Genomic DNA, 12,521 nt, shown 5'->3' on the forward strand with positions numbered 1-12,521 from the left:
AAGCTATAAAACTGCATACCAAAAATTGTTCTAGAAACTCCAATTAAAAACCGTGGAAATTAATTAAGAAGCTGTGGAATATTTCACGTTTTTAAATACAATTTGATACTTGGATTTATATGGTTTTTGTTAGATAATGAGCTATGCTTTTATAAAAAATAATAAACATTAAACAAATAGAAAAATAGTCGAAACTGATCAAACTATAGATAGTCGCCGGTTGTCGCCGGTTGTACTTCATAATGAACAAAAGAAGAACGTCTATCAATATTTGCATTCATTCATTCATACAGGCATTCTTCTATGTCTTACAACTGGCACAAATCTAACCACTCTCGAACTAGTACGATTTCTTCCAACATTTAATGAGTAGTTTAGCTTTTCACTGCAGGGAATGTATTCAACATAGTTGTTGTCGTTGTTATTTCGTTGAAAAGTGAAATGAAAAAATGATATAAAAAAAATCACTACAGGTATACAATAAATAAGTTGGAAAATCCCATTGGTAACTAGTATATAAGCACAGATAATACAGCTTTTTCCAGTGAATTATGGCTGATATATAGATTTACGACTTTTGAAAGCATTTAAAGGTATGCTTCAGCTGTATATTCCAGTAGCAATTTCTCTGGAATTCCAGACGTCGATGGTGATTCAGTATGTATCAGTAATTATTGCGGAAAAACAATCAACGTCAGAGATAAAAAACCGTACGTGAACTTTGATCCTGATATTGATAATTTGCATAAAGCAACATTTTTAGTTCGATATGACGCTGATCAAACGTATTTCTTCAGGTGGGGAGTTTTGTCTACGCAGCTGAACATTTTTAGATTTCGACGCTTACCAAACTCCAGCCTTACTTGACCCTAGTATCGGATGGACGGCCGTTGGGTAAAAACAAAAGTTGTTCGTGAGTGTTAACAAAACCATTGGTGAGAAAAACAGTGGCAATTTTCAGTGGATTCTACAATTCATTAATTACGCTGTGATCGAAATATTTAAAAAACCATATTTATAGCTTTATTTGGCTCTAATTTAAAATGTATTGAAATATACGAAGATAAATATTATATTTTATACCAAAAATTATTGAGCCACTGCGAAGAGTGACCGGGATTACCAGTAAATGAGAAAATTCAAGGGTCTGCGTGGTTTTTAGGAAAGCAAAACTATGATAATTAAGCTGATTTTTTTTTCTTTGTTGAGATTTATCAATGTTAAAAAGTTTAATATAAGACTTTTTAAAGTGAAATATCTTCGATTTTTTTAATGCTTAAAAACATATATCTTTTTTTTCATGAAAAATATATTTTGAGGAAACGCTTTTTATTTTAGAAAAAAAATTAAGGTTTTTTTTATTTTATTAGCATTGTTGGAAAACACTCATAATTAAGTGTTGCGTAAGGTTTGACAACTGATTTCGGATGCTACTTAATTGATGCAATTTGGAAGTAAGGGAAAATGCGGCACAAGTTTATAACTTTACTGAAACGGTAGTAAAAATTAAAAAACAAAAAAAAAAACGATCTCAGCCATAGAAAAATATTTACTTATATTTTTGTTTGTAAGGCTTTAATTTAGTAATGTTTCTCAAAGTTCCCCTAATTTTTTTCAGATTTTAGAAATATTGATATCCTAAATCCAAAAACTCGTAGCTTGACACACAATTGTGATAATCAAAATTATGCAGAAATAAAATACACCTTAACCCTAGAAGCACATTCACATTTTTACGACGGTAAAGACATTCTTCGTCGACACGACGACACCCACTTTTAAACCTATCTCAGATTGCACCTCGACCCAAACACCATATAAAAAAATGCGATTTTTTTCGGAATATTTCTTCAATAGTTTTAATACTTGTTTATTCCCTTAATGCTTAACTCTAAAATAAAAACTATGTTATACAAGTTTTAAACTTTATTTTTCGCATGAGGGACAAAGATCAATTTTATGAGCACCCCCGAAAACTGATGCCGTATCTGCAGCAAAGCAACATTGCTCCAGCTCATCAGTTCGGTTTTCCTGAGAAATACGTCACAATTGAGCAAGTCAATCGCATCAGCTTCGAAATAAGGAATGCTTTTGAACGACGGGAATATTGTTCAGCCATATCTCTTGATGTAGCTCAAGCGTTGTTGGCGTATGCCGATGATATTGATATCATCGGCCTTAACAACCGCGCTGTTAGTTCTGCCTTCTCCAAACTGGATAAAGAGGCAAAGCGAATGGGTTTGGTGGTGAACGAGGACAAAACGAAGTACTTCCTGTCTTCAAACAAACAGTCGGCGCACTCGCGTATCGGCACCCACGTCACTGTTGACAGTTATAATTTCGAGGTTGTAAAAGACCTCGTTTATTTAGGAACCAGCATTAACACCTATAACAATGTGAGCCTTAAAATCCAACGTAGAATCTCTCTTGCCAACAAGTGCTACTTTGGACTAAATAGGCAACTGAGCAGTAAAGTCCTCTCTCGACGAACAGAACTAACACTCTACAAGACTCTCATCATGCCCGTCCTAACGTATGGCGCAGAAGCTTGGACGATGACAACATCCGATGAAGCGACGCTTGGAGTGTTCGAGAGAAAGATTTTGCGTAAGTTTTTTGGACCTTTGCACGTTGGCAACGGCGAATATCGCAGACGATGGAACGATGAGCTGTATGAGCTTTACGACGACATAGACATAGCGCAGCGAATAAAGATCCAGCGGCTACGTTGGCTGGGTCATGTCGTCCGAATGGATACAAACGCTCCGGCTTTGGAAGTATTCGATGCGGTACCAGCTGGTGGTAGCAGAGGAAGAGGGCGGCCTCCTGTGCGTTGGAAAGATCAGGTGGAGAAGGACTTGGCTTCCCTTGGTGTGTCCAATTGACGCCGTTTGGCACGAGAAAGAAACGACTGGCGCGCTTTGTTAAACTCGGCCAAAATAGCGTCAATTAGAAGAAGAAGCTCAAGCGTTCGACAGATTATGGCACGAGGAACTTGTCTACCAAATCCAACGCATACTGCCACAAAGCATATTAGAACATAAAATATTAGAACCTTATATTACAAATCGGGTGTTTATGATAAGATATAAGAACTACTTATGCAACTGATGACGTCAATATTAAAGGCGGCGTAGCCCAAGGTAGTGTACTGAGCCCACTTTAATATGTAACATACACGGCTGACTTTCCAATAAACTCGCCAATATTTACATCCACGTTTGCTGACGACACTGCAATCCTTTGTCGCTCCGAGTGTCCAATAAGAGCGTCGGGTGAACTTAACAGTCATCTGAAAAACATAGTAAAGTGATTGGCAGACTGGCGTATCAAAGTGAATGAGCAAGAGTGTGAGCTAAATAGAAGCAACAGCTCGAGTGTATATCTAAACTACACTCTCATACCTCATTCTAAAGAAGTTACATATCTTGGTGTTCGTATGGACAGGCGCCTGACATGGAAAAGACACATTGAAAAGCTGAGGCACCACCCAAATCCATTGGCTCGGTCGTTGTTGCATACCGTCAATTCGTCACGTTTCAGAAGAATTGACCTTCCAACCCTGTGACCATATCTGAGGTCCCCGTAACAACTTTAACCTTCTTCAAGAAACTGTAGGTACTATAATTTAGGTTAAGAGTCGGAATCTTATTGCTAGTATTAAGATTAATTAATAGAAACAATAAACAATAAATAATAGAAACAATAATAACAGCTTACAAAAAAAAATGAGCACCACACAATCTTTTTTAACATTTGGCACATGAAGGTTTAGTTATTCGCTGTTTGGATGCTGAACAAATCGCACAATTTTTTGTTTGTTTAGTTGTCAACTATCCATATATAGTCATATACGACCCAGGTGTACTATATAATTATCCCGACATTGATGAATAAAAATTTTCCATAGAAGCAAATTTGTCTGCTCTAAGCTGTTTGCGTACTTTTTATCATCAAATCGCTGGCAGGACATTAGAAATTTTAATGTAATTTTAATCATTGTAGAAAATAAATAGATCCAGAGTAGGACGGATCAAATAACTCTGCATATGTGAGGTGATAATCCTTCATGGCAGCTGTTAGAACTAACACACCAATCAAAGCTTCGATTTCCTCAGCGTTTGTTTCTTTTATTTGAGCTGCATCAGTGGATTTAATACACGAGCTTTGGTTGATTTCAACGTTGGTCCACTGAGCAATTTCTCCAATTATACCGTCCAATTATACTTTTTATTTAATGAATATATTTTGTGATATTAAATTAAAATGTTTAATATATATATATATATTATAAATATAAACCCTACAAATCCTTATTAGCAAAAGTAACTCAAAAGATTTTCGTCTTCTCGACGACTCATACTTTTTAAACAGCTAAATTCGCTATCAAGCGTCGTCAAAACGACGAAGAATGTACATTTAGGGTTAACTTAGTATTTTCAACTTAATTATTGGATTTTAACAATTTCTGAAAGTTTCGGTACGTTTCATGAAAGCTGTGGCAACCGACCAACGATTAATTATATATTTTCCCCATTTCCGTAGACCCATATAATTCTATGTATTTTCGAAACCGTTTGCTTGTCATAAAATTTTATTTCATATACAATATATTCATATACAATTTTATTTTATTAGTTATGGTATACTATAATTCCAGTTCTAAGCCTACAATTGATGCGAAGATGCTAAAGTTCAAAAATAGTATGTGGAATAGGCAAAACAGTATTGTCTGCTACCATTTTAGCAAAAGTTTTCATTTCTATGATTCTAAGTACTTTTTCTTTAAAATTTGCGCTAAAATAAAAAAAAAGCTCTTTCAAGAAGCCATTACGGATTTATTAAGTAGCTCAATTTGACCGATACAGGATGAAAATTAAACATCTTGCATCACTTTTAATTATTGCTTCACGGAAAACACCTGGATGGATTTTGTTTGCTTTTTTAAATAATTGCTAAAGCTTTCATAGTAGAATTCTTCTAACTTTTCGAGTTATATTCAAATATATACTCATTCAGCGGATCATAGAAAAATACTGAATAATGTAGATAGGGATACTTCGATCGATTTGCAACCGAACGTGACATATAAGTTAACACATGACTCCCACGCCAACCGCATTTCCACTAGAGTCAGTATTTGATGGTCTGCAACGCTAGCGGTTTTGAGGCTCAACCGCTAGCGTTCTCCTGACACAAAACAACAACAATAACTGTGGCTGCCGTTCCACCCAAAGCTGGTCGCAAACATATTTTTTGTTCCTGAAGTAACAATAACAACAAAAACAACAACAACAATTTTAGCTACCATTGCCGTTGCCGTTGCAGTTCTTAGAATTCAGTGAATACATTTTAGAACTTTTGGAATTTCTAAAATTAAGAGTAAAATATAATTTTTAATAAAGTTAGTTAGATTCCAGCAGCCAACTTGTGCAGACTTCTAGTTATTCTCTTCTTGGGGCAGTTTGTATTGGGATTGTATGACGACGGCAGCGAAGGACTACTCAACTTAAATACGAGTAAGTAAAATAGGGCCTCGCTGGAGCATAGAGTATTTTGGATTGATTTTTCACTGGTTTGCTGGTCACATTTGCATATGACTCGAAAAGCTAATTGAATCCCACTGTGACACTTTCAGAGATTACTGAACTTTCTCAATTATCACTGACAAATTTAATTAAAAAAATGTAAAGAGATGAGTTTTAAAAAATGATAAAAGAAATTTTTTGCTATTGTATCCTATATCCTATATTGTATCCTAAAAAACTAAAAACAAAATGTATAAAACAGTTAAAAATAATCTCAGATATTTCACTTTATACCAAGATTTTCAATAATGTAAAATCGGCAAATTATTGAATATTTTTTTATAATTTTTTTCCAGTTATCTACTTCTTACCTAGCGTATTTTCAGAAAAATCGACTTGACATGTACCCGCACATTGGTAATCTCAGCGGTTACGCTAAAAATTAAATTTTACATATTACGTAAAATATATGCGTACTAATTAGAAGCCCCAGCATTCTGAGCATGTGCCTGCTTTCTTAATTTTTTAAAGCAACGGAATGATTATTTGAAAATGAAAACAGCAACAATATAACGGTGAAAAGAGAGCGCTGCAGGACATTGATATGACCATCATAGCCAAATGAGTTTGAGTGTGATTAAGATTAGATGTGAAAAGCACTCAGCGTATGAAAATTCAAATGCGGAATTAAGTTTTTCCTAATGGCCGTCTCCCTATGGCAGCAACATTCAAATGTATTCCTGCTTTGAATGGGCTTCTCATAAGAAACATTTGAGTTCGAAGAGCGGCAGAAAAATCTTGGTATTCTCACTTATTGAACAATATCAAACACATGTCACAAATCTGAGGAGAAGCTATGAAGAGCTCCGGTTTAAGCAAGTTGACGATACTTCCAAAAATCGATATTTCTCGCACAATGCTCCGAATATGGATACAAGACCCATATATGTATTCCAATGTTCCAATGCTTTGAAGAATGTTCCAATACGCTGAATGCGAACACACCGATTATCAAATTAGTTCTACGGCTTTAGGTTCACCTCCAACCCCCAAGAAACAACTCAAAATTGCTAGGTTAGGATTTTTTTTTATAATTGGCGCGTACACCTTTTTTGGGTGAGGCGTGTGTCTTCATGTTGTTCCACAAATGGAGGAACCCATAGTTTCAAGCCGACTAATACGTTCTCTCTGAATTCCGAACGGTAGTCACGCACCCACCCATTCGGCTACGGCGGCCCCAGCTAGATTAAGTTTAGTCCGGCTAGAAGTCAAACAAAATATACTTAATCATATCAAGTACCATCTATTAACGAGGAGAGAGTTGGTATATCTGAACTAAATTCGGCATAGATACTTCGCGTAAGATAGACTTTTAATCTCATCGAATGACTTTTGGGGTTGGGTTCATTATAAGATTTGAACCCGAAAATCACTCAAATCGGGCAAGTGCATCAAACCACGTATGAATCTATATAACCTGTCTCCAAATCTGAGGCTGTGTAATTGAGTATTCAATCATTTTGGAGCAGTCTAGCAGTCAGCACGGCCATGCTGGAACGGCGGTTAGGCAGTGTTGGACTTTTTTGTTTGTTCCGACAAATCAGAAGCGGTTCGGTCACGTAAACAAAATAGGTATTCTCATCTGGATTCTGCTACAAAACTCTGTGTGCAGCCATTTGAATGAAACTAAACTGAGCTATTAACTTGAAATTTTATCATTTCTAATAAAGCAAACATCTTTGAAAAATTCGAGAGAGTAATTTTCCATAAACTTTTTATTATCCAGAGGTTTTTGTGTGAGTTTCTTATTCAAATATTCAACTCTCGAATGCAAAAATAGCGTCTTCATTATTGTTACTACCGACCATCGACTAGATAAGTACCCTACTTATGTATCAATTACATTACTTAGTTTTTATTCTGCCACATTATCAGCTGTTTCAACTGGCCAATAACTAAAGTAAATACAAGCACTCAAGTATTATTCACTAGTTGATAATAAATAAATAATATTTTACGTACAATCGCATCCACGCTGAAGCATTAGGCGGCGGGATTAATTAACCATTGAACACCTCGGCTATTTCGAATCGTTGCACACACATGTTTGATGGGATTTGCTTATCTTCCACATAACCATCGAAATTTTGATTTATATATTTGATAAATGCAATAGAAGATTGCTTTTAGTATTAAGCGAGTATAGTCTGATTTGGCTAGAAATAGGCTTTATTATATCTGATTTGTGAAACATTAACGAGTTCAGGTCCAATTGCCTTTGCGGCTGGATGGAAATATTAGCGTGAATCGCGTTGAGGACAATACTTGCGGGAATCTGAGAAGCCTTGAGAAGGAAACGATTAAAATGACTGCGGACATTAATAAAGGTGAAATTTTGCGATGTGATTGAAGTGGTGATTTAGAAGTAATCTTTTAAATTAATAATATAATTTTTTTTTGTTTTTTATTTTTTCTGAAAAAAGGCTGTTTCAATGAAAATAGAATATGTGGTGAATTTAAATTTTGTCTGGATAAGAGTTTGGCACGAGACTGCTGTAGCAATGTTACAAATCGAGATCAAATATTTTGACTGGCTCTCTAATTTCCAGTTCATAAACTCTAATTTTTAATAGATTTTACACCTTAGAAGCATAAAAGAACTGGTGAATATAAAAAAAAACTATATATGTATATATGAGGCGTTTTTCAAAGCAGACATAAAGACTAAATTTCATTGGTCAAATGCATGAACTCCAACTTTTAATTAATTTGAGTATTGGGAAGCATAAAAATTGATATTTTTTAAATATAATATTTTTTGGTAAAGAGCATGAGCTGCAACTTTTAATAAATTGGATCACTTCCAAGGATAAAAATTTTTTAAGAATAAAAATAAATGTAATGTAAATGTAATTGTGCTTTAAGGTAAATAACTTTTTAAAAATAAATTTTGTTTTTTTGTGAGATGCATAAACTATATACAACTTTTACTGGATTTGAAAGCATAAACAATGATTAGAAATAAAAAATATATAGAAGTTGGTCTCCTAGGTGAAAGTAACTTTTTTAAAACGTTTGCTTTTGTTCTTTCGTTTTTTTTTTTGGCATGAACTCGAATTTTTTAATAGATGTAAGCATATAAAACGGATTAAAACTAGGAATAAAAAATAAAAAAATATATATACATTTATTCAAGTCCTGTTCCTGGGTAAGCAAATCTCATGAAAAATAAAATTCTCTTTTTTGCTAAAATCAATTTTTTTGTGCACCAAGAACATTTCAAAAGTGTAATGCAGCTCGGCGGCCACTGTAGCCGACTGGCTTGGTGCGTGACTAGCATCTAAATCTAAATCTCGTGCTTGAACATCGAATAACACAAAGTTGTCGCACTTCGGCATACAATGGCAAACCTCCAAGGGTATTTCTCCCATGAAAAGGCTCCTCATAAAAAACCACTTGCCGTTCGCAATCGGCTGAAAAAGGTAGGAGGAGCGTGGACAAACACATAACAGATGTCTACACGCCAATTTATTTATTTTTTATTTTATTCTATTGCTATTCTTCAGGATATTTCAAGTGTTCTCGATGGCTCCTGAGTCTAAAGTTGCTTTGAATAGTTAAATAATCACTTTTAGTCAAAAGTTCGGTCAGAAGTGATCAATAGTTAATTTGCCGCATTACCGTCCAACATCGCATTTTTTATGATGTTCTGCTTGAACTTTTGACAAAACAGCCATAAATAAATTTCATGAGTTTCATTCAAGATTTAGGCTCACTTTTGATTGCCACAAACTTGGTGCAGAAATTGAAAAGATTTAGTAAAATCGTTTTAATAACAAACTTTAATTTAGCTCTGTGTTCAATATTCGAAACTCTTAAACTGCATTATGTGCAGACTTTTGTCGGCGATCGGACGTGTGTCGAAATATTTTTGTACCTTAGCAAAGACAGTAAAAACTAAAAGAAAAAAAAAACGAAAAAAAAAATTTGCGAAGACTGGTCCTATAATAATCGATTATACACAGACGCCGATCATATGAATATGACAATATTTTTTTATTTAAAATTATTTACTCTTTCTTTAAAATTTAATTAGCCTCTTAGTTAGGTAAATTAGTTTGCATCACTTTAAAAAAAAAAAAAATAAAGCTTATGCCAAAATATTTTGGAAAAATATAAGATTTACACGAGCTGATCCAATGTGAGTTTTTCATAAATAGAAATAGTTTTTAATAAATAAAAAAAGTTCTTCAAAATATTTTTTTTTATAAAATCAGCTGTTGAAAAATTTAAGCTAAAAAGGCTTATAAATTTTATCAATAGAATAAAAATAATATTTTGGAAAAAAATGAAAGACGAATTAAAACATGAAAAGGGTGAAAATCTACCTTTCGAACGATACCCTAGAAGCCTAAACGGTTAAGATTTGGCAGATCTAGTAAATTTTTTTTTAAACCTATCCACCACAAAAGTCAAAGATGATAGCATCAAAATCGCCACCGTGAGTATAAAATTCATACCAAAATTGCACGCTCTGTAAATGCCTTGACTTCCCCACAATCGCACGTGGGTATTCTTGTCTGCATTTATGGCAGATAATATTTACAACTCTAACTAGAAATGATAATATTGATTGTATACGTCCAACAACTGGAAGTTATGAATTCGAGCCGTCAAGTCGAAAGAGTCACGTCTGTGTTGAATCAACATTTTTTCAAACTTACTAGCATTGAATTGACGTAAGCCGATAATAAAAAAATTAACGTAGTACAATATAAATCACATTAAATCTTGGCATTGTGCTTTAACGGTCATAAATATTAATCATAATTTGCTCGTAAGTGCTTTATATTTTATTATTCAATGCAAGGGTTAAACCAGCCTAGATCAGATTTATATTTTATTTTGCTATGATTATAGCAAAAGATAGGAAATTTATAGCAAATGTGGTCGTAATCAGCGAATATCAAAGTTCAATTTATGGAATATCAATCTCACTTTTGCAGGTCCCTTTTTAGGCCAACGCCATTTGCAAGTATTTCTACTCTTCAGCTCTATCACGGTGAATTATATACCAAAATTTAGCGCTAGCGTTACCGTAGTTGCTATGACCGATGCCGCGACTACAAATCCTAACTTTCCGGTAATTAACATTCACCCAACATTCGCACCTCTGTTATATTTTTGATTAATAATTTTTTGTCTTTACTTCTAGGAATATGACTGGAGCGATATGGAGAAGTCGTATATCCTTTCAAGCTTCTTTTGGGGCTACTTTGTCACACAGTTTCCGGGCGGTTATTTATGTCGCCGCTTTGGCGCCAAACGCACTCTACTCGTTTCCACATTGGGTTCATCGTTCTTTGGCCTTCTACCACCATTCTGTGTCAGTTGGGGTGGTTGGGGTATTTACTGTGGCATTCGCGTTGTTCAAGGCTTTTTCCAAGGATTTATGTTTCCCTGTGTGCATGCCCATCTGGCCGCATGGTGTCCGGTAAATGAACGTAATCGGCTGGGCGCTTTGGCGAATACGGGCATCGAATGCGGTACACTACTCTCAATGTTTTTGAGTGGTATAATTGCTGCTTCCAGTATAGGTTGGCCGGGCCTCTTTTATGTCACCGGTGGCATTGGTTTGGTTTGGTGCGTTGCTTGGATCTTTCTGGCGGCCAATCAACCAAACGAATCGAAATTCATTACAAAAGCCGAACTCAACTATATCGAAGCCTTGAAGGATATGAGCAAAGAAGTAGAAGCGGGTGAAGTGGAGCGTAAAGTACCGGTGCCATGGCATGCTATTTTAACATCGCTACCGCTTTGGGCTTTGGTTGTGGTGCGTTCTGCACATTCATGGGGTTTCTCTACACTGCAGGCGGAAATTCCATCATACATGAAAGGTGTACTAAATATGGATATGAAGAAGAATGCTCTCTACTCGGCGCTACCTTATTTGGCCATGTGGACCATGTCCTATGTGTATCTCATTGTATCGGATGTGCTGCTGAATCGCAAAATTCTTTCGCTCACTGCCATACGTAAGACTTTCAACTCATTGGCTCTCTGGTTGCCGGCAATTGGACTTATAGGTGTGGGATTCTTGGATCAGGATCAGAAGACTATGGCCATTGTATTGATGACCGCAAATGTGGGCATAAATGCTGGTTCTACTATCGGCAGTGCATTGAATACAATCGACTTATCACCCAATTATGCGGGAATTTTAATGGGCATCGTGAATTCGGCGGCGAATGTGGTACCTATACTAACGCCACTGTTGGTCGGTGTGATTGTGTCGGAGGAGGTGTGTAAGATTATATTAGTACTGCTTTTCAAATTTGTTTGTTTGTATACTCCTTGTTAAGAAAATTTACTTATTATAGTATTAGACTTGCATTAATTTATTTCCATAATATTTTGCAGAATAACCGCGCGCAGTGGCAGATAGTGTTCATTATCGCAGCCATAGTATTTGGATTGGGTAACTTATTCTACTTAATTTTTGGTAAAATGGAGGTACAGCCCTGGGATGATGTAAATTTCTTGTTGCCTAAAGATGCGAGTAATATTGATGCAACAGAGAAATGTGAGAAATCTGCAGAGAGTGAAAAGCCAAAAAGTGTGGAACCTGAGAAATTAGCGAATTAAGGCGATTGAAAAGAACTGCCCTAGATTTAGTTTGCCTCTAGTTTAAGTATGTAAATATGTCATTATAGAGTGTTAGATATAAAGTACAATATTAGTCTATTTTAAGCTAATAATTTTATTAAGAGAAAATTTTAAAATAAATAAAAAAAATATAAGTATATATATAATTAAATGGTATTTTAGTATAATCTAAATAAAGCACCGCCGTGCTTGTGCATTGAAAATATTGCCTTATTATTAAAATATAATAACTACTGTTTCGAAAAATTGAATAGCATCCCATCGCATTCTGCTATTTTCTCATTCCTCCCATATTCGCAAGTGTCACAGCCAACGTTATTTCTCTCC

General features: G+C 35.1%; 1 protein-coding gene across 1 annotated transcript; it reads left to right on the plus strand.

Moving 5' to 3' along the window:
- Positions 1-7,786: 7,786 nt before the first annotated feature.
- LOC128866599 (putative inorganic phosphate cotransporter) lies at positions 7,787-12,320 on the plus strand. The gene is made up of 4 exons (XM_054107462.1): positions 7,787-7,915; positions 10,535-10,671; positions 10,744-11,829; positions 11,949-12,320. Exons 1-4 carry the CDS (start codon positions 7,894-7,896, stop codon positions 12,171-12,173), a joined length of 1,470 nt encoding a protein of 489 aa, XP_053963437.1. The 5' UTR covers positions 7,787-7,893; the 3' UTR covers positions 12,174-12,320.
- The last annotated feature ends 201 nt before the right edge of the window (positions 12,321-12,521 follow it).

This window comes from Anastrepha ludens, chromosome 6, assembly GCF_028408465.1.
Source record: "Anastrepha ludens isolate Willacy chromosome 6, idAnaLude1.1, whole genome shotgun sequence".
Lineage (NCBI taxonomy): Eukaryota > Metazoa > Arthropoda > Insecta > Diptera > Tephritidae > Anastrepha > Anastrepha ludens.

What these genes read in the sequence shown, in the direction of transcription:
- LOC128866599 (XM_054107462.1), top strand. Translation starts at nt 7,894, where the DNA reads ATGACTGCGGACATTAATAAAG. An exon ending in GACTGCGGACATTAATAAAG is followed by an intron (nt 7,916 to 10,534) that starts GTGAAATTTTGC and finishes TCACTTTTGCAG; the next exon opens with GTCCCTTTTTAGGCCAACGC. An exon ending in CTACAAATCCTAACTTTCCG is followed by an intron (nt 10,672 to 10,743) that starts GTAATTAACATT and finishes CTTTACTTCTAG; the next exon opens with GAATATGACTGGAGCGATAT.